Below are 27,621 nucleotides of genomic sequence, written 5' to 3'. Positions count from 1 at the left end.
AGAGAAAATGATAATCACTGCCGGCTGGAGCACACGGGATAGGATTTACACACCCATGATGGCAGTATGAATTAATAGGAGAGAATCCAGCCATATGCATCAAGAGCTTTGAAAGTGTTCCTATTTGTTAAAAACCCAGTAAGTTTGCCTCAAGATAATAAATTGCTTCTTGTTCAAAGATCATGTGCAATGATGTTTATCACAGGGTTAATTATTGTTAAAACAAAAAATTTTTAACGTGAAATGTCTCACGATAGGTAAATAATGGTTAAACAGGTGCTGGAATATCTATAGGTTAGAGTCTCAGGAAGTCCTATGGAGGCATTGCAAATCATGATACTCAATAATACGACATGATTAAATGCTCTGGATAAAATACTAAGTGTTAAAAGAAAAGAAAAAAAAAACAAGATATAAAACTGGGTGATCCATATTTATCCATCTGGGAGGAAATATACCAAAATATTAATCATGCTTATCTTTGGGTATTGTAAATATGGTCCACTTAAATGTTTTTCTTTATATATTTCTGTGCTTTCAAAATATCCCACACAACATGAATAACTTTTCTAATGAAAACTGTCAATGATTTTTAAACATAAAACACTGTAAGTTCTGCTTTGCAATGATAAGTTTAGAAGGTCAACATGAAAGGTTATTGTTTTGTCAAATCTCAAGGATTTGACCTCAACATGTTTCCCCTTCTGTGTTGAAATCAGTTACACTGTAACGGCACAGACTTTTTGATCAATCAGTCGCTGACATTTATTGAGCATCTACTAATCCCTAGGTCTTTGTTTGGCTTGCAATTGTATTCTATTCAAAGAGTGTGTCACTTGCAAAATTTCCCATCAACGGGTATAATTTCAGGGTGGGTCACAGGGTTTTATGGGTGGCTGAACAGCTCTGGAACCACTCACAACTCTGAACACAAATCTCTACCGTCCAACCTGTATCCTAGATCTCTCTCCTTGATTCTCCCATGCAGGCATTAAGGAGCCTCACTGTGGGCAGCAATATCTGCTATGACAGAGAATAATGACGTCTGTCTCTCAGCAGAGCACTCCTGCTCCCATTTGGTTGGCTCAACATTCAGCTGCAGAGAAGTACTTTGAGCATTTCATGTGGGTGTGTTCTGAGCACGTATCAAGGTTTCTTTGTGATCTGAGTAACTTAGTGCGAAGACAATGCTTTTTTGAAAAAGGATGTCTAGTTGGTCATAATGGAAGGCACAGATTTCTTCATACATTGATTGGTCGGCAGCTAAGCAGCAAATCCAGAGCTTTCTGCATAGAAAGTGGCTGTTTCAGTACCATGCAGCAAACAGATGCTAGGCCCTCAAATGCCAATTATAACAGACAATCCCTATGGAGAATGTGCCAGCTAGAACAAACTTCTGTACAACTCACCCGACCCAGAGGGCATCATTCTTTTCTGGATTAAAGAAAACACTAGAATCGAAGAAACACAAACTTCCGAAGGGAGGATTGTAATATGGAAGTGTGATCTTTCGCCTCCTGAACTACCCATGTAGTCTAAGGAACATGGGAGTCTCTCTTCCCACTACCAACGTCGGGGTTCCACCCCTAGTCAGGGAAGCCTTTCTTCCCGATAAGACAACATGACACCCCTGGTTATGTGTACTGACCTCAGAATTCAGCTTGTATGGTTTTAAATCCCTGATTCACCATTCAACACCTATGACAATGGGAATGTTGCCTGACTTTTCTATGCTTCCAACTCCTCACCCATGTAACAGGAACACAAAAACCCCAGTGCAGGCCAGCTTATAGGATAGCGTTAAATGAGATACTTCGTGTAACTTCAAATGCACAACAAATAATAAATGGTAGCTTATAAAAATAACAACCGGCTAGGAATGCAACCAATTTGGAAAATTCCCTCTCTCTGTGTTTCTGTGTTCTCATCTCTTATATCAGAGATCTGGCCCAGATCACACGCATAGCCTCCTTGGCCTCTGAACTTTGACATTTCTCAGATCCCATATGTAGACGGAGTAAGAGGCATGGAGGGAGCCGAGAAATGCTGGGCAGAGGACCTGACTGCACAGGGAAATCTGAGCCCGCAGTGCCACCTAGCCTGCTCTGAGGACACCCCTCTGCGCCTGGGTTTCTAACTCACTGGTGCATCTTCCTCTTTTTATTTTTTTAAAGTATAATTACCAGAGCTTATGTTTCACAGTTAATGCTGTCAAGCCTTTTAAACTAATTGGTCTTTTATAGAAAATTTAACTGAAAATTAACACATCTTTTAATAACATTGCCTTAACTTTAATGGCACTTTGCCTTTCGTTTATAATTGCTCTAAAATTGTCATTTTCCATGCCACAGCTGCCATTTTTTAGATTTGTTAGTTTTCATGGTGTAGATTTTTATTTTTAGTATTTTTCTTTCATGAAGGATGAGAACGATTTGATTTTTTTTTTTTTTTTCAATCCCGGGCCTGCCTGGCCTGATGTGACAGTGGTGAAACGTTCTGGGTGCAACAGAGCACGCTCCCATTTGCCACATGGACACCGGTGCTAGGTCCTCTGCCTTGGGATGGCCCATGGGCCGTCCCTCACCTTGCGAGCAGAAGAAATGAGGCTCTTGAGTGGAGTGTAAGGAAGAGGGCCAGGGAGGAGTCATTTGTTTATATAACATGGCACCGGATTAGCTTGGAGAACTTGGTCTGCTCCATGACACCCTCCTGGGGTGCAGCCAAAACACAATTACAATTAAGAGAGCAAATCATGTGGGTCCATCTTCCAGATGGCCACATTCTTCAGTCTTACCAACATAAGCCCAGTTATTTCTGACAGAGACCAGCTCTGATACTAGAGAATAGAATACAGAAACATATAACATATGTGTGTGAGTACATACACATACGTGTGTATATGTACACACACATATATAATAAATCTACTTCTTCGTAGTTACATTTGATCTGAAGAAATATTTGTCTATTCTGTGAAAGACTTTCATCTACCTTTGTCCTTACCTGATTACCCTAACGTGATAAGGGATTATTAATATCATTCCCATTAACAGTTGGACCCAACTGAGTCCCAGACAGTGGAAAAGACATGCACGGGCTGCTGGTGAGCTGGGACTGGAACCTGTACGTCCTAATTCGTGGGCCAGTGCCACACTGTTTCTCCTGTTAAGTCCTCGCCTTTGTTATGAAATGCAAATTCATTGAACATGCAAATACCCACCCTGGGCATTGGTGCAGTGAGCAAAGCAAAGACACGCTTGGCACAAAATGCTCATACTGAAGTTTTTCTTGGGCTCCTGGGGGATTCAGCAGCAGGGATCCCAAAAAAGGTTGAGGGTTCAAAGAAAATGGACATCATGTGCTCATCCTTCTGACTCCAAGGACAGGCCCATGGCCAGAAGCCCAAGGATGCTGGCTGACTACAGTCGTACAGGCTCACAAAATTAGAAGCAGGAGGCCTGTAAGTCTGGTTCAGTGGGATGCATAGGCAGGGACCAGTGGGATGGGTGAAGCAGGCCTGGAGAGTTCAACAGCGAACATGGTGGGCTGTAATTAAAGGAAGCATAACTCAGCTCTAGCCAACTGGTGCTTTGTGGGTATCTGGGAATCTGCTTTGTGACTCCAATCAAAATAAGCCGGAAATCCATATTTTTATGTGTAATCTTATGATCTTAAAATATTGGCCACAAATTCCATTTAAAAATGAAAAACTTTGGGAAATGCAGAACTTGTCTGTGGGATGCGTGTTGCCTGTAATGTGCCATTTTGAGACTTTTATGAGAGACGATTCATTAGAAGCCAGAGATCAATCCAGCTCCTCATGCCAATACATTGTGCTGTTTCTCTTCCCTTCTTCTCTTAAAATGAGTGCAGTAGGATGGAGTGTGGGACAGAAAAATAATCGGGGGTTACTTCAGGAGTCAACTCAGTGATGGGTGCGCCCCTCCAGCCAGCACACACAGGAAGCAGTGACCTCAGGAGGATCCTGGTGGGATCCAAAGGAAGATGACTGAAGTGTTTAACCCTGACTGAGAACTTGATGGGACATGGTCTTTTGTACTCAGAATACTCACAGTGTGGACAATAGCTTTGCCTGTCTGACTGCTTCTTGCATGTCCCTCCCCTGTATCTACCATGTTCCAAGCATGACAGCCTTCAACAACTCCCTCAGACCCCCCAAAGTCAGCTCGGCACCACTGTTCAGCTTTGCCCCCTGATCTTTCTCCTGCCTTGGAAACCTCATCACCCTCGCCCCCACGTGCTCTCTTCTGACTTTTCAGTGTCAGCTTCCAAGTTTTCAGCTGAGACAACTTTACTCTGACCATTGCAGCTAACACAGGTCTCCACACCCATTCAAACGATTTTATGTTCTTCAAATCAGTTTCGCCCATTTGATTTTATTCATTTACTACTACCGATGGTAGCTATCATTACTGATTTACGTAATCATTTACATAATTATCGCCCACTAGAATGAAAGTTCCAACAACATGAGGGCAGGGTCTTCCTCTTTCTTCTCCACTGCCAAATCCCCAGCATCCAAATAGTGCCTGGCATTTAGTTAAGTGCTCAGTGAAGGCAATGATCGATAATAATAAATACAATATTGAGCTTGTCATGTGTGAAGTGCTGCACTAATCACTTTACAGCCTTAACTCACTTATTTATCTCAACAATTCTATGAGGTAAGTGCTATTATTATCCCAATTTTAAAGATGATAAAACTGAGGCACAGAGAGATTAAGTTTACGCGGCCAGTAAATGCTGGTGCTGGGATCTGCATCCGGGCAGTCTGGCTCTTGGTTCATGACTTTTCTGCCTAGGGAGGGGCCAGGTAGAACTCAAATTGGGGCTGTGGGTGGGGCGAGGGGTGTCTGTGGAAAAGAAGTCTGAACACTTGAGCGCCAGTTTTGGCTGTAAATACAGAGACGCTTCCTTTCATCTTTTCCGTGTGTGTGTGAGCAGCAAGCTGGTACCACTCTGAAAAATACATTGCCTAGTTGTGAGCCTCTTCCTAGAGGCACATTCCCACAAGCATAATCATTCCCTCTGATCATGTGTTTCTGCTGTTGATTAGCAGGAGAAAGCCACGAGGCCATGTCTGCAACATCCCTATCTGTTCAGGGATGCTTGTGACGGATCAAAACATTATTCTTTTAACAAATGAAGCAGTAAGCAGCAGGAGTTGAGTTATGAAGGACAATATTCAGGGGATGTTTAGACACACGATTAAGTGGCAATTTGGGGGCTAGAAAAAGGAGATCATGGACATCTGAGGAGGTGAGTGTGTGCGAACATCGCGGCGTTGCTTGTAAGCGAATGACTGGGATGGAAGCTTACCTCCGGTTCCTGCTGCTTGGAGTCTCAATTTCTCAATTTACATTCCTGCCAACCTTTTCAATTCCTTCTAGTTACTGCCTTGGTTCCTGACTAATCTCCTGGTTTTTCATAAATTAGGGTTGGGGTGGAATGCAAAGAAATCACAGGTAACATTTTTGTCGGAAGGCCCGATTCAACTGGGTCTGCTGAGCCAGACCCAATGCAAGACGTCACCGTGGAACTTGTTCATCCCAGACAAGGAAAACCAGGCCTGGAACCATCGGATAGGCGTTTTGACTAATGATCTGAAAAGTCACTGTCAGTGCAACAGTTAAATACGTCTTGCTTCAGGTTTATTCACATTATTGTCCGAAAGATCAGTCACTGTGGCTGAAGTGCCTTGCACAGTTCTGGGCCCTCAATAAATGAAGCCGATGGTGATTACAATGACTGTTACTAGATTCCTGATACTCTTCTTTCCCAGGCTGGAATTCAGAAGGAATGCTTCGGGGCAGACCGGTCGCATCCATACGTGTCTTAGCTCCTCTCTCCCAGACACTTCAGTTTGCATTTCAAAGGAGATTAGAGATGGCTTCTTAAAAATTTCTAACCAACCCACTTTGATTTCTCATCTGAGTTTCCAAGAACTGACTCACTGGTGGTGCTATAGACGGACAGAGGTGCAGCTCAGATCCAGAGGGGCCCCCTACCCCCACCCCATGGCCACCCAGTGCCCCTTCGGTTGTATAGGGGTGAAGTTCTTTGCTGCTTAAAATCCATTTTATGGGCTTATTGGTATGAGGGGCTGGCTTCACGGGCGTGTGGCCTGTGCGGTCACCCATGGTCCATGCTCAGAAGGGCCCCTCACTTGGCTTAAAGCTCTGCAGTCATCATTTTGAAATTCTTAATTACGTATGAAAAAGTGGCCTTGCTAATTATATAGCTGCCTGGAATATCCCGCATGTCTGATATGTAGAAACATAAATAATTGTATAAGTTTGGATTTTATAAAATGTTAATAGAGTATTTTGGAGTTCTTGAAAAAAAAAGCTACTGTACCCAGTTTAACCATCTTTTAGTGAGACCAGTCTTCTGTAATCTCTCTAATTAGGATCAGAAGTAAAATGAAATTTCTAAAGAGATGAATTACAGAAATCCATTGGAAACTGAAGACCAGTACAGACAATTTGGCCCTGTATGAGCACATCCTGTAGCTTTCGTCATTCCTTCTGGCTTGCTTAAGGAGTTTGGACAAACTGAGCCCAACATCACCAGCAGGTAGAGAGGATAGGCCCAGAACCATCAGGCCATCAGAAAAAAATCACAAGTCCTGGGAAACCGAGAGCGCCTTCTCTAGTGACCTTTTTCTCTCCTTCTTGGCTTTGGAAAGCAAAGGTCTGGCATGATGCCTAGTCAACCTTAATTCAGATGAATATTGTTTCATAATTATTTTTAAATCCATAATTCTAATTTTTAAAATAAGATATGCTTGCAGCTGGACCACATTCAGGAATATAGAATAACCTAAATTAGTCTTAAAAAGCTTTATGTTTTTTCTTTCCTCAAATAGAGGTTCTTCTGGGATTAGCTTTAATGAATAGAGAAGAATAATGCATAATTAGCATATCAGTTGTTTAACACATTCAGGAGAATAGCCTTCTTAAGCACTTTAAGAAATGTATGTGTATAAAAACTCTCGGAGCTATGTTTATGGTTTTAATGTGTTCAATAAAACTCCTTTTCATGGATTCCTCAAAGGTCAGTTTTTATCCAGCTTATGTCTGTATTTTCATAAATTGTGAATTTGAGAATTCCAAAATAAAGAGGCTTTTCTCTATAATAAATAAAGACACTCAGTGGGAACACTTCACAATCCCCACTTGTAACCCATTCTACTGTCTGCTTTTGCCTTTCACAATTCAAGAGAGCTCCATGAACTGGGGCCTACTTTTTAATATGTTACTTGTTTTTGGTCTCAAAAGTGAAAAATCAATGCCTTGATTGTTTCGTGCATATCAAGTTATAAAAGAAACCAATGATGCTTTTGACCCCTAAGACAGCCCACCCTCCTCTCTTTGCTACTACTTCATTCCTTCCCAGCAGCAGAGAACTGGCCAGACCTGACCCTCGTGCATGGTCCTCTCCCAGGCCTTACATTTCAGTGACGAGCAGTGACCTAGGAGTCACCCTCGACACTTTGTCCTCTTCCATATTCTGCTCATATTCAATCTATCCCCAAGCCCTATCAATCTTCCTGACCAACACCACTCAGATGCACCCATCTCCCTCTAGCTCTGCCAGCTCTATCCTTATCCAAACTTTGATAGCCCCAAATTCAGATTTCCTGCCGCCATTTTGCCTCCTGAGCCATCCTCCACACACCAGCCAAGACAATCCTCTTAAAACATAAACCTGATCACATGACTTGCCAGCTTAAAACCATCCTTCAAGGTCTCCTCATTGACCTTAAGAAAAAAACCAAAGCCATGACAATGGGTTTCTTGGTCTTATAGGCCCAACCTTGCCTCATCCTCTCCTCTTCCTCTCTCACTGTGGCCCAGCTACAAAGGCTTTCTTTGGCCTCCTTAAATTGCCAGTTTCCTTCACCACCAGGCCTTTGCATTTGCTTTCCTTCTTTGAGGGGGATATTCTTCCCCACAAAATCTCCCCTCTTCCTGATCTTCCTCACACTTTCAAGTATTCATAATCAAACGTTTATTTGTACAACAGTTTGGTATCCCCTTCTAGAGTGCAAGCTTTGTGTGGTCATGCTCTCCCCAGCTCCAGTCCTGGGCCATTGATGTTGGAGGTTGGAGGTGCTCTACTCCCATATCCCGCGCCCACTCACCGCGCTCATGAGCGAGTCCAGGACACTGACTGCAAATGCTGTCCCACATGCAAATGGCTGCGTGAGGTACAGTTCTGTGTCGGGGTCATCATCATCGTCTTGGTCCAAAAACTGAACGTTAGTATCATTCACTAGAAAAAGTGTAAAATGAGAATTAGCTCAAAAGACCACACACGGACAGTGAAGCCAGAGAAAGAGCAGGCTACTGATTTAGCAACACTGAAGTCACTGAAAAGGAGAGGAAAGCATGGGAGAAGCTGTAGATGAATCTTGGGGTGGGAGCCAGTGGACTCAATGGACCGCTCTTATGTGATTGTTCAAGCTTCCCAGGCCTGGAGAGCAATGAGTTCAAGCAGCCTTGATCCATGGCAGACCACTGGAGAATGGCTGGACAGTGCTGGTCAGTCCTTTGGTATAGTTTTAGAATCATGACCGAAAAACACTTCAGGGTGTTTTTCGGTCGCCAAGTCCTTTGAAAGATGGACATATTTCAAGGATGAGTAGCCATGAGTAGCCATGCTGGGATGCTAAGTTTAGCCACAGGAAGAGAAAGCAACTTATCGAGACCGGAGAGCAGGAGACTAGGAGCACAGCAAAGGCGCATAGCAAGGAATTCACCTGTAGGCAGGACCTACAGCCTGCCCGGGGTCGGCCTGGGTAGGGTCTGGTGTCCCTAGCCCTGAATCCAGGCCCACCCCGACAGGCCCTGTTTGATAGAACAGTGACCCCAGGTGGGGTGGATCCCTGGCTGTCTCCGTCTGCTGGCTGACAAGTACTTGCTGTGCATTCCAAGTTGCATGGGGACGCCCACGTTCTCCCTTTCCCCTTCTACACAGCTCAGTCTTTTATGTGCTGTGGCTCCATGACAAGCAGCATCTGATGCTGTAGTTCGTTTCCATCTGAGGATTCCTCAAGGACTCCTCTGGCAGGCGGGTGCAGACGGATTGGCTGTCACTAAGATGTCTTCAACTTATTAAAAATTAAATGACAAATTAATTTCCATTCCCATCTTGGCTTCAGAAATTATCAGTGTTGCAGAGCAAGTAATAGGGAAGAAAGTGTGTGGTGGGGGAGGAGATGAGCGCTCGTGATTTCTGGAATAATTATGGTGCTTTTAGGAAAAGAATAGATGAGGTTTCCTTTTTCTGATTCCTTTCTAAATGTATCAGTAGTGAATTCTCTTTCCTAGAGTTATTGTTTTAATTTTTTTTTTCCTAAGCGTAACTTTCTGGATAACTTTTTCTTTCAACCTTTGCTTGTTTATTGTATAAGGCAGAATAAATGATAATAGGATAAAAGGCTAGGCATGGAATTAGTTTTAAATGACACCATCTTGTTTCCCTAGAGAAAAATTTTAATGGAGGAACATCTTTGCTCAGTAACACTTGAATTACAGGCTAGTGGGTAAAAGTGCAAAATGTGGGATCTGACAAGTAAGCTTTGAATCCAGGCTCTGTACAAACTCTGTATAAGCCTGCGGCTTCATCATTCTGCACCTTACTTTCTCTCTCTATAAAATGGGAGAGTTACTAGCAGCTCTCATGAGATTGTCAGGAGGCTCCTAAGGGATTGTGCTTGGTGAGCCTGGCCCAGGACCTTGACAAATATTAGCTGTCTGATTAAATATTCTGTCTACCCTACTACACTATGAAAATTCCCACCTTCCTTCCGCCTCTCTCAGAAGCAAGTAAGGCCTTGCTCAGGAATCCTACGGGGTCAAATGGGAGCTTTTCCTCTCCTCCCTCCATTTACCCAAAAGCACATTGGAGGCCACAGTTTTGGCTTCTTGCTTTGTGAATCAGAAAACGTGAACTCTGGACAATAATGCAGAGGAGTGTGGTTTTAATTACTTAGAACAACCAAGGATGGTGTGTGCATTGACACTCCAAAAGGGGTAGCATCTGTTATCTCTTTTCAAGACCATGGGGAAGGGCTGGTAGTAGACTTGGAGGGGAAGTGGCCACAGGTAGGGAGAGATGACTAGATCATCAGCGAACCAGGCATTTCAGTCATTGGAAAAGAGCTAAGGCAGGAACCAAGGTTCTGTGAAAATCCTGTGTCTCGTTCTGGGAGAGTCTCATAGGGAGAGCAGACAGTGTTACCCAAAGCCTATTTCACAGAACAGTAATTATATGGTGCTAACATGTGATTTTTTAACCCCTCCCCCAACGTTTTAGGTCATAGATGACTGGAAACCAGGTTAAGTAGCTTTAAACAAATGTCCTTCTTGTGGAACTTCTAGAAGCTTTTGACACACTACCATCAATTGAAACTCTCCAAGTGGATGAAGACAGGAATATACTACACAGCTTTAAAAAAACCTGGTATCCTCTGTGCTTTTTAGAAGGCATTTTACTGGTTTGGCATTATGCAGAACACATCTCAGAACATGCAGGTAAACAGTAAATATTTGTGGGGGTGCGGGGTAGCGAAGTGGTCAGACGATGATGGTATGTTTGCCAAAGGTGGTATGACCACCAGGAAAATAGGGCTTAACACAGAAGGTAAGGGTGACGTGTACACATGGAAGGTTCTCTGAGCTCACAGAAGAAATCTGGTGAGGGACGAAGGCTTTGGGAAATTCAGTTATGCTAACTGAATGCCTGCATCATTGCCTCAGATTTGGGGCACCAAGCCTTCTCTTTCCTCTTCTCCTAATCACAAATCGAGATATCCTAGTTAATTGGTAGCATACGAACTCCAAACAGAAAAAGAAATCCCTGGCAGTAATGATTTTGAAATGCCCCTGAAGGTTTCTGAGATGGAGATATTTGGATGAATTTTCCAACCAGCGGTCTGGGCTGCACAAGCTCCCTGGGCCTCTTACAACCCTAAGGTCCTCAGAAGAGCAATCCAGAAACCTAGGCTTTTAGCCAACTTCTCTAAACATGAAAAAGACACCTCTCCTACTGTCGGAAACAGAAAATAGTGCGATACTCCTTGACCTGAGTGAATTTGTCCTGATAAATAGCTACGTCTACAATAATGCAGTGCTGAATGGTGGACAATTTATTCCTTAGTTTCCAGACACCTCACAAGCAAGATTACTGTGTTAAAAGCCTGCTCTCTTATTTTGAAATATATTTTGGGGCCAAGAGAATGGCATGTTCGTTTCATTTGTGAGTCATTCGAAGGCAGGTGCTCCCCACCTCTCTATCCACCCCTCGGCAGAGCAGTACTTTTGCTGTCTCTATTTAGAAGATCAATCCCCAGTTCTGAGACCTGCTGCTGATGGGTGCCTTTTACAGAGTTATTAACCAAGTCCCAGGGAAGTGTGAAGGGCCTGACAAATGTAGTCATGACCAGAACCCTTCATCTTCCTGGTGAGTCCACTCTGAATCTCCGGGAGGCTCTGGGCCAGCCGGGTGGGGGTCAGAGCACAGACCTGTCCCTCCGTGGCCGCTAACCTTATCCTCAGCACCCTTCTTGAAATCTGGCTTTCATAAGAAAAGGTTCCCTAGGAGCTGGCTGCTTTTATGGCCTCAGAACCAGAGCTTCTGAGAAAAGGTCTCGTAGGAAAAAAAAAAAAAAAAAGGCAAATAAAGTCAGAATAAAGGAAAATAAACAGCTGGAGGGAAGGCTCCGTCTTAGGTTTCTTATCTTAAAATTTTTATATTTCTCCTTTGACTTCTCTGAGAGCTGTGAAGACATGTCAGTCAAACTGACAGGGTGTTGGAAGAGGAATATAAGGGAGAAGGCGGGAGAGCAGGGGGATACAGGGAGGGGGAAAAGGCCCAGGCCAAAGAAAATGAATTAGAGCAAAGATGCTTTAGAAGCAACTGCCAGGTCAGATGGGTGTGATCAAAGGTTTACTGATGCTGTGTGGGGAAAAAAATCATTAAGAAAGGCCAGAACAAGACAGTCGATTCCAACCAGAGCCACAAATAAAACACATTCAAAGCAGTGCCATGGGGTAGTCTTTCTGTTACAGCCCATGAAATAAAAAACAAGCCGATGATAGTTGGAAACACCAACAACAGAACAAAAGGAGATACCGATGTGAAGGAAAACAGTGCTTCTTACCCAGTTCAGTTATCATTAGAATGTGCGTCCCACTGTTTTTTTCCTGATTGACTGATACCAAAGGCAACTTGCCAGGTTTAGCTAATTGGATACAGCATTTAAGGGTTGGGGAAAGGGAGTGGAGGAAAGTACAGAAAAAGAAGAGCATGAGGGAATAACAGAGGACACATTGTAACGTAAGGGGACCCAGCACCATAGGTGGTTAGTATTGTCTTGGGGGGAAGAGACCACTCAGCAGCTTTGCAAATTCACAGATGGTAGGAGGGAATGCCATGGCTGGGTTAAAAGTTGGGTTCCACTGGCCTGTCATCATGGTCGTCCAAACCCCATCTTATTTTAGGCCAGAGTGGCATTAGCTGAGAAGTTCAACGAGAATAGATTAAATGCCCATTGTCTCCACCCAGTTTTCAGAATGGGTTTGGCTTAGACCTGAGGCTTTGTACCTCAGTGGAGGGCTCTGATTGCAGAAGCTGTCTGGAGGTGGTTCCAAGGAAAATCACCAGGAAGAGTCCATGGATTATGCCTTTCCTCCTTTCCTCCCCCTTCCCTAATTTATGCCCCAATCTCAAATCCATCATCTCAAGCTCCGTTGAGAACGGTGACCAGCATGAAGGAAACTGTCTATTCATCTCAGAGGAAAGATAGATCAGTTTTCCTTTCAGTAATCTGTCATATTGCTACCCAGACCTCTCTTCACCCCCCCCCCCCCCCCCCCGCCAACAAGCCCTACTGGAGCCCTCTATGCTGAAGGAGCTAAGAAACAGACTACCCTCCTATCCTACATGGCTGGAAGAGAGGACAACAAAATCTGCCCAAAGCTGACATTCACCCCTACCTAGTTCAGTAATGATGGGGATGTTGACCCCAGTCGTGATGGATGGCTGGCGTAACATCCCGTGCACTGGGCTGTTATCTGGAGAGGATCTGTCCATTCCTGGAGGTGTGAACCCTAGTGGAAAAGAAAGAGAGAAGGGAGAAAAGTCAGAGACATGGAAAGCTTGGGAATAATATGAGTACAAGATACATACACAATTAAAAAAAAAAAGTAGTTTATGCATTATTTACAGGTCAACAATTGGCACTCTCAGGATAAACTCCGATGTGTTGCTTTTGTGAAGGACAAAGTAGGAGGCCATTATCAATAATTCTAACCTGCCTTGATAGCTCCCTAAAAATGAGTCTCTACATCAATTACTGCTCTTGCTCACAGACTTTTGTTCCAGGCAGACAAGAAGATTGTACCTCTGTGCCTCCATGTGACAGGAAATGCTCTAGCCCATGAAAAGTGAACAGAACAATGTATACCATTGCTTCTGGTACAAAGATTTGATTTTCTGCCTCCCATCCCAGACTGTGGCAACCATGGGAACATGGGTTCCTACAGAGAGGAAGGCTGGGCAGCAGCCCTGGACAGTAACGCAGACTGCAAAGCATTCTGAGTGAGTGAAGAGGTGATCTCTGTTGCTTGAAGACACTGGGGATTGTGGTGTTGTTGTTACTGCTGCACAACCTAACCTACCCTGACTATTACGGTAAACCAGCTGATTACTTATTCTCTTGCCAGTGAGTGACTCAAGCCGGGGTTTTTGACAGATTCTCGTCAAAGGGAGGTGGGAGGAAATCTGCTTGGGGACTTTTAGGAAGGGTTTCCCTGCTCTTAAAAAGAATCACACAGGAAGAGATTGTCTTTTAATTCACTGGACATTGCTCTCGTACCTGTGGTGCCTGGAATTGTGGCAGCCATCTTTTAACCAGGATGGGCACCAGCTGAAGACAAAGCCAGCTTAATGAGATTGGCTGAACAAATGATGGAAAGACTTAACAACAGAAAGATCTATCCTTGAGGGAGCACGTGGGTGGCTCAGTCAGTTGAGCATCAGCTCAGTTTTCGGCTTAGGTCATGATCTCAGGGTCTTGGAATTGAGCCCTGCATTGGGCTCTGTGCTGGGCATGGAGCCTGCTTGGGATTCTCTCTCTCTCCCTCTGCCCCTCCCCTACTCTCTCTCTCTATCACAATCAATCAATCAATCAATCAATAAAATAGAAAGAACAATCCTTGAGTTACTGAATTAACTAGCCTTAGAGCCAAAACCAACTGACCTCAGGATTTCTTACTACATGAGACTTTGTATACAGTATATACAAATGAGATTATAATATACACTATGATAATGAGATTATGTATATATTTTATATATATAATAGTTATATATATATGTATATGTACATATACATATATATTTTCTTATGGTAAAAAATCCTGAGGTAGGATAGATTGGTTTTGTACACACACACACACAATTTTATAAATATGTAGTTGATTCTTCCACAACACAGGTTTGAGCTGTGTGGGTCCACTTATATGCGAATTCTTCTTGATAAATATAATGCAGTCCTGTAAATGTAATTTCCTTATGACTTTCTAAATAACATTTTCTTCTCTCTAGCTTACTTCATTGTAAGACTATAGTATATAATACACACAACATACCAAATGTAGTTTCCTCGACTGTTTATGTTTATCAGTAGGGCTCCCGTCACCAGGACGCTATTAACAGTTAGGTTTTGGGGACTCAAGAGTTATACATGTATTTTCAACTGTGCAGGGGGCTGGCACCCCTCAACTCCCCCATTGTTCAAGGGTCAACTGTATATATTTTTCTTTTTGTGTAAGCCCAAATGAAGAATTTTCTTTTCTTTTCATTTGAAAAAGAAGTCCTCCTGACTACTGCATATGCTCCCGGCTTGTCGCGGGTCCCGGAACCCCCTGGCATGCCGAACACGGACCTCATATGGTAAACGCGGGCATAGGAAATTGGAAAGTAGGCTACTTGGTTTCTGATTTTTGCTGTTTGAGCTTCTCAGACCCAAATCCCAAGCACATATTAGAATGAGCTTGGCCCAACCACAACTTCAAGGCTGAACGGCTGCCTCTTTAAGGATGAGCATAGAGACCTATAAACATGAGACATTTATTTACCTCATATATTCATTTGGCGAAAATTAATTTTATCAAGTGATGCACCTGGCAAGTGCTACCATCAACTCTGTGCTGGCTGCAAGACCCAGTTTGCTCCTGACCTTAGCACACAGGCAGACAGATGTTCACATTCACTTTGGTTTCCCTTCTTTGTCCTTGGGGGATTGGCTACATGTGCTTATCAGTGATTTAAGGACTTGCAGATACAAAGTCACTTGCTAAGTTTCCAAGGACGAAATTCCAAACAGACCATGTGGCCAGATCCCTGACTTAGTCTCCAGGAATGTGGCGATGTTGGATTGATTCTGCTTTACAGTACGTGTAAAGCTCCATCCATCAGGAATGAAATGACAGGTGTTCAATAATTGCCTGTTGTTTTCGAGGTGCATAATGCATGAAATGCCAGCAAAATATAAAAGGGTCTTCCTATTTTCTGTTCTCCTGTGTATAAATTTCATACTATTGAACGCCATACTTTCAGAAAGAAAAGTTTTATTTACTGTTCATTCTCTGATTGCCATTAATTTTATTCTTTGTGTTGATATGCTGTGCACAGGGTAAGTAATGTCGAGTGACAGTATAATGTCCATCTTTCTAAACTTTGGAATGTGTATTTTTCAGCCAACCACATAACCAAGAACACTCATTTTAAATGCTAGCTGTTTTCTTCCCCAGAATAGCGAAGGGGAAAACTAAACTGTTTTCATCAGAAGTTTCATTCAAAAGCATGAAAAACTACAAGTGACAGCTGTGCAGATTCGGTGGCTGTGACGTTTTTGAATTTCTTCAACTTGACAAGTAAACACCTTAAATCGGTAATGCTATATGCATAATACATGGCCTGTATTTTGACATCCATCATCAAATGCTGACTTGAGAAAATACGGGTTTGTACGTCAAGGAATAGCACCCATAAAACAGGGAGAAATGCAGGTCGCACGGTATTAGGAAAACTGTATTTCATTACAGAACCTGCAACAAGCCACAGCATCCTTTTATTTTATCTTATTTAAAGATTCCATTTTCAGCTGTGAAAAGACTCAACTCCTTTGCATGAAACCTTCATTTAGAAATGACATGCTTGCCTCATAGGCCTATTTCATTTTGCTTTCATATTCCATTTTCCCCTTCAGTCGCCAAGCCTGGTTCCATTAGCATCTGCAACTGACAAACTACGGTGGGTGTCCAAAGACACCTCTCCATTAAAAGTCCCTTCTCTCTCCTATGCATGACCCCAAGAACAGGGTGCTTTTGTTGGCAAGAAAACTTCAGCAATGATAATATCTCTTTCTCTTTTGCTACTTTTCTAGCTACATATTGTTCAAAGCAAAAGGCAGAGACAAAAGAAGTAGATTTCATCTTTTTTTTTCCTCCCCTTCCTATGGAGTTGTGTTAAAGATGAGCAGAATTCATTAACATTGTTTTCTTAGAGGTCCTAATATGGGAAAACCTGTAGTTTGAAATGACAGGGCTGACCCAGATTCCCTAAATGGCCTTGGAGAGAAGAGAAATAAATGCAGGCGCCTTTCTTCAGAAGAGACGAGGCACTCTGGCCCTTGATGGCATCGACCCTATTCGTCATAGCTGCAGTTGATAAAGGGGCAGCTCTAAATTGTGTCCAGGTTTCCCAACTGTCTTGCTCCCCACCCCATCATTGTTTGCTGCAGTGGATACATCTTTGGTCGAACTTTAAGTCTCTCTACATAAAACAGCACTCTAGTTCCGCACGTGAGAGCACAGTCACATGAAATATACTCCAGGGATCATAATCTACAGCTGGAGAATGGTGAAACTGGCAAACTCTCCTTTCATTAGTTAAACTAACACTGGAGAAATTAATTTTAGAAAACAAGCACTTATTTGGCCAGGAAAGAGGACTAAGAATGTTGGCATCTGAGAGAAAGGATGAGAAGTTCTTAATCAGGAAAAGATTCAAGTTCAATAAATCTTACCAAATTGGTCTCCTGATTTTTTACATGTGTCCCCATTCTCTCTGTTGAGCATGGCCATAGGCGGTAAGTTTGGGGCTAAAAATGACTTCCAAAGATTACATGATCTTGTTAAATTGAAGGCCCCTCCCCATTCCAATCCTCAGGGGCAGATGTGAGGGGCTTATGTTACCTTTCTGTTCTTTTGGCATTAGGCATAAATGGTCCCAATATTGCCCCCCTCGTAAGCATGCTCACTCCACATGCTGTATGAGAACTTTAGGCCAGAGACGGAGTTTTCTTTTTTTAAACTTCCTAGATTGTCTTTAGAATGCCCGCCCATAGAGAAGAAATGGAGTAGATAGTTAAAAGTATGAACTTTGAAGTCAGATGTCTTGGGTTCTAATTCTGATTCATTTATTTACGAGCTACATAACTATGAGCACAGCTCTGACTCTCTGTAAGCCTCTGTTACTTTGTCTATAAGCTGGAACTATTTCATACATAGGGCAATTGTAAGGATAAAATGAAACAGTGTATTCAAAACATTTAGTATAATGCCTGGTATAAAGCAAGTACTCAAAAATTTGACTACGGATGATAATACTTCACTAGGTACACAATAAATATTTGTGGATAGGTATAGCATCCATTACCACTTCTTCCCTACGGATAAAGAATTGAGGAAGCCTTTGGCATATTTTTTAAAAAGAATTTTCATGTAGAGTAAACCCTAGAAAATTAATGGTAAGGCAACGAGCACTGTGAATCCATTCTGGTAGGAATAATCAGATCACTTCAGTGATAAAAATGAATTTCAAAATATCTAAGGAACAAAGATTTTTGCATAGGGAGATGGTTAGGATTTTCTTTAGGTACGTTGAAAACTGGGGCCAGTTGTTAAGAAAGACTAAGAAAGTCTCTTAATTCCTTATAGCAACTGCAGAATCTCTCTGGAGCCTTCTTTTTTCAGACCTGATCTCCCGCTATTCTTGATTATTTAGGGATATAAAACTTCCTTCTTGAGTTCCAAGGCTCCTAAAATGGTTTTTACTACTCTCTGCATTCTTTTCCAGCATTTGTGTTCCTAACCAGGTGTGCCACTGTTGGGTTCAGGTGAACAAAATCAGCAGTGTCTAATGTTCTTTTCATGGTATCGGTTACTCCAGGGGCTGGTAGCACTCAGCCCCCGCCAGGGAGGTTACCTTAAGTAACTTAAGTGACCTTTAGTTAAATGAGACAAGGCCATTTCAGTTAGGATGGCTTCAAGTTAAAGAATTTAACACAAACATTTGGGCCATTCCTAAGAAGTTTAAGGAGAAGAGATAGAAGTGGATACAAAGGAGATCACCAAGGTTTTGTTTTTTCATTAGTTGTTTTGCGTGCCTGTTGCGTGCTTGCATCTATGAGCAGCATTCAGGAGGCATCATGTGGTTATAGGGAAAAAAAAAAGGCTGTGGCTCAGACAAGATTTATACCATCGAGAATGGCTAGATTTCTAGACTCGGGTTGGGTTCCAGGGTAATGCAGAGGTGAGTGCATTAGAAAATGAGACTCAGCATCACTGTTTGTATGGAATCCAAAACAAAGACAAGAGTGTTCTAGATTGGGAATGAATAAGATAGGTGTAACTAGAACCTCAAGAAAAAAATTCACTAACATCTATTGAGTGCTTACTATATACTGCACTCTGTTCATGTAATAACTTTAGTTCTCAGAACCATCCTATGTAGATACAACTATTTTGCAGATGAGGAAACTGCAACATGGAGAAGGTAAGTAATCGGCCCCAGGACACACCTAGGAATTAGCAGATCTAATTACCTGTACCCAGGTAAATTGACCCCAGGTCTCCTCTAACCCACCATGCCATGACTTTTATTATGCGTTAAAGCTGGACTAAGAACTTTTCATGGGCCACCTCATTTATTCCTCTGAACAACTCCATGAGTGTTGGAACGGTTAACATCTCCATTTGGTAGATAAGGTAAGTAAGATTCAGAATGGTCGAAGAACTTCCTCAAGCACAACCAGCTGGTAAATGGCAGATCTGGGAGCTGACCAGGCAGGCTGACATCAGAGCCCATGGATAACCACGTCCGTGCTGCCTTCCCCCTGTGTGGGATGCTCCCTCCTTCTCAGGGGCTGACCCAGGCAGGCAAGTTGGAGGCCTGAGCCAGTCTTATGGTTTTGTCGTTAAGTCACAGGGCTTGAACTCACAACCCTGAGATCAAGACCTGGGTTGGTATCAAGAGTCGAACACTTAACTAACGGAGCCACCCAGGCGCCCTGAGCCAGTCCTACTCTTTTACTGTTTTCACTTTTAAACAATAGCTGATAACAACTGGGACCCATTGTAGTTATGCTTAACTTGCTTTGGTACGGTAGCATGCACAACTCAGTATATATAATAAATGCTTTATTACGGTACTTTTCCATGGGGGAAAACACAAAGTACTTTCTAAATCTTCTGTAGTTAAATCCCCAAGCCTTTCCAGGGAGAGAGAGAGATGGAAATTCTTATCAATCACCTCCCCTAGAATAGATGGAGAAATGAAGGTAAGTGCCTCTCCCACCCCCATAGATTTAACATAAAGGAATTGGTTCAAATGGTGGGCCAAATTATCTTTTACTGTGTGCATATAAATGATGGTTAGAAATCCATATGCTACGTTAAGCTAGGGAAATAAATTAGGCCGAGTCATCTAGCTTTGCTGAGACAGGTATTCAATATGAAGTTGTAAAAGGAAAAGATCACCGTTAAAAATGATCTATAAAGACATGTTAAAATCAAGAGAAACATCTCATATTACATCACCTATGAGATGAATTAAATTTCCTGTTAATGCCAGGAAAAAAACAATCCCAAAGTGAAATGTCAGATGAAGTGAAGATCAATAAAAATATTTTGATAAGTAAATGCAACAATGCTATTTAACACATGATTGGCAACTGCTGAAACATAAATTATCCAAATTTCCCATTGCTGCTTATGGGAAAATTATGCAGATTAGAACTTGATTAGGCTTATATCATGAGACTCAATTTGGACTTTTAATCTATTAAGCTCCAATAAATGAGGCATCTGAATAGCTCCCCTGAGCAAGTATAGTAATAGCCACAGTAGTCATTTTGCAGTGTGTATTCCAACACATTCCTCAGCAGCTGAAGTCAAGAAAATTCTATGTATAAAAGCACGACTGCTTCTGCTTTCTAAGTTGTAGGAGGAACATCCACATGCAGAGGCTCGATGTGGAAGACGGATTTTTGGAAAAGTCTGCAAGAGCAACCCAGTCAAGGGAAAATTTTAGTTTAACCTTGTAATATTTTTTCATAGTAGTTTTCAGGGCCTCCTACAAAGTTGGAGTCCCAGAGTCATGAAGTCCAGGCAGCTGACCAGCTGACTCAATAAAAAAATGATAATTTAACAAGGCAGCATCTTCTGACACTGTCCAAAGGGCACTCCAACCCACCGCTTTCTGCTTAGGAACCTGAGGTGCGCTAGCCCGAGACAGGGTGCTGAAGGACAAAGTTTGCGGAGCTGGGGAGGGCGGCGTGGCGGGGTATGCCCCTGCCAATCTCAACAAATAGCTCATATGCTTGGAGTCGATAACTGCCCCAAGCCAGATCCTAAAAGCAGAACTTAAAAACCACATAAATAGACAATTCTGAGAAACCTAAACCACACCTTTGGGTCTCCTTGGCCTCTACCAATCACTCTATGTTAGACTCAAGAGCTTTGGAAATCCTCTAGTCAATCTTCCCATTTCACAGATGAAGAAACTGAGGCTCAGAGCAAAGAAGTTACTATGCCCAAAGTCATGGAACCAGTTGGTGGCAGAACCAGGATAGATGATGCTCTGCTTCCCTCCAAGTCCTTCTCCACACAAGGAACCCATTCCACAATGAGTGGGGAGAGGCGGAGGGCAACCTTGTCCCCACCCTGGCCACAGGAGTGACAAAATGAAGACAGTGTGACTTCACAAGTTCAGCAAGATGGTCCCCCAAAATCCTGGGCACATGGCTGGTTTAAGATGAACCTGTCCCTCAAGCTGGGGTCAACCTATGCTCTCCCTAGGACCTGGTGTAAAAGACTTTTTTTTTTTTGCTGGGGTTGCAAAGCCAGAAGGAGGTAAGTACAGGGCTGTGGGTGACCATTTAGCCTGTCATGGGGCAACTGAGTCAAGAGGTAAAGAGAATAAGATAGAGCTCTGACATCGTTCAAGCCTGTGGGCCCATGTGCATGAAGCCACAGGCACCACAGTTCTATGATTCCCTTTTTGTTTAAGCCTTTTCTAGTTGAACTTCTATCTCTTACAACAAAATGCTCCAAACAAAAAATCTGTCTGCTTGGTGAAATAGCTCACGCATGTCTGATTTTGTATTAAAACAAATAACTGTATCTTCATTTAAGCTTTCCTTTTCACTTCCATTGACTACGCACAAGACCTGGGTCAGTGAGACCTCTATTTCTTCTATTTATAGTAAGTAACATTGATATTGTTGACAGTACTTTTTTCTAGAGACCATATTTGATGAATGTCTTGGGAAGTTGACTCTACCCATTGTGTAATGTACCTCATTTTTTTTTAGAATTTGTGTTTTGGATCTGAATCAAACCAAAGCAAACTAAACCAACCAACCAACCAACCAACCAACCAAAGTTCTTCATAGCTGTTGCTCATTAAGTTTCTTTAAGCAGACAATGCCTTTCCTTAAAGTAAGCCTAAAGAGCTTACTGTCCCAATATCTATCTCTCAAAGGAAAGAGAAAGGAAGGAAGGAAAGAAAGAAGGAAGGAAGGAAGGAAGGGAGGAAGGAAGGAAGGGAGGAAGGGACAAAATTACTCACAACTCAAACACAACTAAGACCACAAATTTGGAAAGAAATCTAATATTTATCTGGTGTAATGTCTTCATTTGCCCCAGAGCTCATGGTGTCATAGTGAATTTTCCACAACTTCTCAATTGCTTTTTTACCCCCTCTGCATTCATCTTACAACTTAAAGATAAGACAAACTTTGGCGATACAAATCAAATAACTTAAAATTTTATGTGCTCTTTGGCTTAAGCAATTTCACTTCTAAAAATGTGTGTACAGCCATAATTTCCTTATATGAAAGATTTGATTACAATAGTCTTCATTTGTAGTTATTAAGTAACAATGTTAAATTGAAAACAACAGGAATGTTCTGTTTTAGGAAACTGATTATGTTAAGTATAATCCAATAAATATAAGGCAGAAAAATATTTAATGACATAGAAAGTGGTCATGATAAAATATTTGTGGAAAAACACAGGTTATATACTAATATATATGATCCTTTTTTGAGGGGGGAATATATCTACAGAAACAAGACTAATGTGTCAACACTAATACGTCCATGTGGTAAAATTATAGGGAATGTGAGTTTTCTTCTTTTTGCTTATATGCACTTGCTAAATTTTCTAAAATGAATATATGTTATTTGTGCAATGAGAAAAAAAATTATCAAAATTATAAATTAATAAAAACTTGAAAGCTCATGTGATCTTTAGGAGTTGAGATATGGTGGATGGATGCACCCTGTTGAGCTCTAAAGATTCTAAATATTATTTTGAGATCTCACTTGGTTTGGAAGTTGGGGGAACTAAGGTTCTAGGATGGAAATAATCAGCTGAAGTTTACACATTAAAAAGTGAGTCTTCAGGGAGCCTGGGGGGCTCAGATGGTTGAACATCCAACTCTTGGTTTCAGCTTAGGTCATGATCTCAGGGTCATGGGGTTGAGCCTCATGTGGGGCTCTGTGCTCAGCAGGGAGTCTGCTTGAGATTCTCTGTCCCTCTCCCTCTGCCCTGCTCCTCCCACCCAATCCTCTCTCTCCCTCAAAAAAAAAAAAAAAAAAAGCGAGTCTTCAATGTTCCCAGGTCTCTGCCATGTCAACCTCCCATCACTTTGTAAGAGCCACTCAAGCTCAGAGGAAAGCGTGCCAAATGCTCATGTAGCTTAAAGAGCACTGGGCACGTGGTGGAGGGAGGAACAGTCAGCTGGTTTCCAATACAGAGGAGTGGCACCTGCTAATTCTCATCCCAAGGCTCACCCACTTCAGAAATGCGGTTTCCTCTCTTCCCTCCAAACCCAGCTCCTGCCCCTCCTTCACCTCCTCCAGGAAGCCTGCCTTGACTACCTTCTTTCCCCCATTTGGTTACTTCACAAAGACATCTTTTTCTGTACTTTTTCCGTTTTCTTTATTATTTTAAACTGAACAAATAAATTACTAATTATGTATGAATTACCACACTCTAATGTTTAAATGTTTTTTCAGTGTCTTTAACGTTTCCTTTTTTTTTTTTTTTGGTCTTCATACTTGTTAGGTTCTTCATTTCAATAAGGCATGGAGTATGTCAGCCTTTCCTTTATTATTATTATTAATTCCAAATTAATTAATTCCGAATTGCTGCCACCACAAGAGGTCAAAGCCTGTTTTGCCACTAATATGAGGTCTCCTCTTTCATGCTGGATCACATTTCCAGTAAACTAGAGGCATGCTACACCAGGGAAAAGATAGACATATACATTGCAAGACAGTGATATGCAGTGGATACTAATAAAACACACACAAACCTCCCCTGTGCTGCCAAGACTATATAGCATTTTATTTCCATTACATCAATTTTTTTCTCCCCCTTTTGTGAGCATTAATCAAAGAAATGCAAAGAGCTCATTAAAGTGATAGATTGACTGAAAATGTAGCCACCTTTACATTATAAATAGTTTCTTTATGTTCTCAGTGCTATGGGCTTTGTTTTTCAGCATTTGTCATGTAGTTCAAATGTCCTTTTACTTTTTAAAACACCAAATGCCAAATGGGCCCCAGTTGTTTGGTTTAATATGAACCAATAGCCAGCGTAGCAAAAACCAGAGCTATGAAATCCCAGGCAAACTAAAACATCTATATCTTAAGGGCACAGAAAATTAAGTAGCTGTAAGAGATGGATTTGCCAAGTGATCCAAGGCATTGCCATGCAATTCAGGAAAAGCAGAATCCCATCCCCGACAACTTTCAACCGGCTGTCTCTGAAAGGTTCTCGAGACAGGACGCCTGGCCTGAGAGCAGCCCACGTTCCAAACATTTGATAGTCCTTTAACAGAAAGCACTGTAATTTTTTTTCTTTTAAGTTTTAAAGGCTTTCCTGAATATATGTTTATGCTGGCAGATGAATATATAACTGGGATCAGGTATTTCCCCATACCCACAAATCTTCACTAAAGAAGAGGTTGATTGGTGCTAATTTGATTTTGAAAAGTCGTTTACACTATAATCAATATCCCTTGACCACACCTGAAATGAACCATAACGCTGTGCTTATAAAACTTGAATTCTGGAGCTAGACTGCCTGAGTTTGAGTGCTGCCTTGTTCAGTTTCTCGTTTTGTGATTTGGGGAAATTTTCTTCAATTCTGTGTCTCAGTCTCTTCATGTGTAAAATGGGAGAGTAATATATCACGAAGATTAAGTAAGGTAAATAATACAGGCAAACTGCTTACAACAGTGCCGGGAACAGAGTAAGCACTTCCTAAGTACTAACCTATTTGATGATGATGATGATGATGATGATGTCAACAATAGATTGGTAATGCTGACAGAGAAATGTACAAAGAATCAAAAGACGTGGGTTTTAAGCCCAGCTCCACCGTTAAATCCCTATGAGAACTTAGAAGGACTCAATGCATTATTAAAACTCGGTTTTCCCATCTATACATTTGAAGCAGATAAGGCAATGCCCAATCCCTTCTGGTACTCGAAAAACCTATCGTCCTAATTCTGGGGCATCGTATATGACAGTGGAACCCTGATAACTCTAGGTTTAATCACTTATTCAGCAATGACTGCAGAGTCATCCATGGGGTTGTTTTTTGTTAAGAAGTGGAAGACACGAACCCTTTCTTCCAGTATCCTAGCACATAGTCTGTGTCAACAAACACGTTGATATGCGCATACAAGAGGCACACGCTAAATGCACTGTATCATGGCAACAATGCAACTTGCATATCACGACTCCAGGCATGACATCATATCATCTTTCAGGAGTCACCCATAAGGCACGATCCTCCCATCAGCAACAGACAATCCGGCTTCATCTCTTACTCTGTGATTATAGTTATGGCAACCGCTCTGGTCCTCAGTTTCTTCACCTGGAAAATGGGAACGACTCTAAGGTCCCTTTCAGCTCTGAAGTTTATGTCTCTTACATGACCCCAAATTTTTAAAGTAAACGTGTCCAGAATACACTAGCAAAGAGAATCAAGAGGATTTCTTTTCAGAGGCCCTAGTACAGATCCTGCCTTTCAATTGTATTTTATATCTTTGCCCAGAGAATGAAATTGCAGTGCTCAAACCAGTGAGAAGGATGTACTTTCTCCAAAGTTGCTATAATGGCCAAAAAAGCCATAAATAACCATTTATTAAACAAACAGTATGGGCTAAAGGAAGAGAAACCGCCACAATTAGGCCCCTGGGGCCTGCAGGCATGGTAACATAACAGTGGAACTCTCTCATAATCCCAGCAATATGTTACCAGTTGTTCCATTTTCTTGAAGTTATCTTCATAATCAAGATGCTATCCCAGCCATTGTGGGCTTTACAACTATTTTTAATTTTAATTTAAAGAGCAATTAAAGAAAGACAATGGATACTCGGCATAATAAAGTAAGTGATTAGCAGCATGCAAATGACAAAGGCTTAATGATAATATGGTTCTAGTCTCCAAAGGGCTTGTCAAGAGAAAGCCCTTTCTACATGTGGTTGTTCAGCTAATGTGTCTCAACCCACAATTACAACATTGCTGACACCATTAACCAGTGAAACAACATCACTTCGCGAAATCCTTGTTGTCTCATTAAAATGGAAAGGGTCAGGTAATTTACCAGCGTTGTATGTCTAGTTTTGTTGTTGGTAATTAGCAAACATTACCCAGCACGGACTCCCACTGGGAACTGGAGAAACTTTGTGAAATATTAAAGAGGAAAGTCTTTATATTTCACTAGAAAACTGAAAAGAGATGCAGTAATATTCTCCTTGTCATTCCCTTGCATTTAGGAAAAGTAAGGAGCAAGCTGGACACTCTTTAACTTAGGGACACATGATCAGAAAGCACTGGGAAGTCACTGTTCAAACAAATACCCTGAATCAGGCTGTAAACTGGCAGAAAGGGCTTACAAAAGGGGGTGGGGTGGGAGGACAGGAAAATTGCAAACTACATCTTTATTGCTCTTACCGAGGTTTTTTTGAATTAATCTCCTTGAAATAGAGGAAAGAGGCTATAAAAAGTTTTCTCCTTGGAAGGCTTTGTAATTTAAATAAGCCCCAGAATTGTTTACTCAAAAAGTTATTGATATATATATTTTTAAATGTAGAGATTGAGGAAATATATCCCAGTACCCTGACTTCCTGCCTTTCTGCTTCTTAATGAAAGGAACCTAGACCCCGCCCGAAATGCTGGCCAACCCTCGGTGTGTTGTCAGGAAGCAGAATGGTCTCGTATTCTTTAAATGGAACTTTTGGAACATAAAACACATTCCAATAAATGTGAACAGAAAATTATGAATTCATTAAACTACTTTGGTATCTTGCACTATATATAATATTTATATTCCGACTACTGTAAAATATGCTTTAATATCTTTAGGCAACTATGAGGACTTAAATATTTATAAAATGGCTAAAGATAAAGTATGGCCCTTTTATTCCTACATACAGATGATGTAAGGCGTGCAATCAAAGACAATAACACTGTCTGCCCATTTGTCATCTTAAAGGAGCCGATCACTGCGCCATCCCTCGTGTGCCATCTACGTAAGAGTTGTTGCCGACACAGGCAACTCCAGAGGAGTTTGCGTCTTAAAAACTACCTAGAGTGCTATACTTCACGGAAAACAGGGCTTTCTGAAAATGGAGACAAAACAATAAATTTGCAGGCAAAACAGCTCCAAGAGGGGCTTCAAAATACTGCTGTATTTATCTCTGGGACATCTGGGAGCAGGAAGCATTTTGATTTAATATTTCATAACATAGAGGCAATTGCTTCCTTGCATGGTATATAATTAATGCTCATAAAAAGAGGGTTTTTTAAAAAATCTACAGTATCCTAAATACAAATAAATAAATAAATAAATAAATAAATAAATAATGACACACCTGGACTTCCTTTAGAAATGTGGAACAGCCTCATATAATTCAATAAAAAGAAAGCCACCATGAATTTATAATCACCTGGGGGCCTATTAAAAGTAGGTTTATAGATTAAGTGTGAAACTTCACCCATGACATTCCCATTATTTACTGTCCTTCTTTGTACCCAGGGTTTGATTGATTCTCAAACTTCTTCCATTTCCTTCACTGCAGATTAGGCATTCAGAGAACTACCCGCACCCACCTGCCTTGACCTCTCCTGTGCACTCCTATGGCTGGGAACCACCTGGAAGTTCATGAGTCAAAGTTCATTTCTCATATAACTCGCATTTTTATAATGTCCATTAGATGCTT

At 41.7% G+C, this 27,621-nt stretch overlaps 1 protein-coding gene across 19 annotated transcripts in view; it reads right to left on the bottom strand.

Moving 5' to 3' along the window:
• The window catches only part of KCNMA1 (potassium calcium-activated channel subfamily M alpha 1), a 721,733-nt gene that overhangs the window by 30,974 nt on the left and 663,138 nt on the right, over positions 1 to 27,621 (bottom strand). For 11 of the 19 annotated variants that reach the window (XM_078077542.1, XM_078077543.1, XM_078077544.1 and 8 more), the window contains 2 exons: positions 13,026 to 13,139; positions 8,168 to 8,298 (listed from right to left, as the gene is read on the bottom strand). In XM_078077542.1, the coding sequence (XP_077933668.1) occupies positions 8,168 to 8,298; positions 13,026 to 13,139 (245 nt within the window). Of the gene's footprint in view, positions 1 to 8,167; positions 8,299 to 12,190; positions 12,272 to 13,025; positions 13,140 to 27,621 lie in introns of all 19 variants that reach the window. The other 8 variants (XM_078077526.1, XM_078077527.1, XM_078077535.1 and 5 more) reach the window with 1 other exon arrangement.

This window comes from Halichoerus grypus, chromosome 7 (assembly GCF_964656455.1).
Source record: "Halichoerus grypus chromosome 7, mHalGry1.hap1.1, whole genome shotgun sequence".
NCBI classification, from domain to species: Eukaryota; Metazoa; Chordata; class Mammalia; order Carnivora; family Phocidae; genus Halichoerus; species Halichoerus grypus.
The sequence above is the reverse complement of the archived record's forward strand: the minus strand, read 5'-3'. Positions and strand labels throughout refer to the sequence as shown.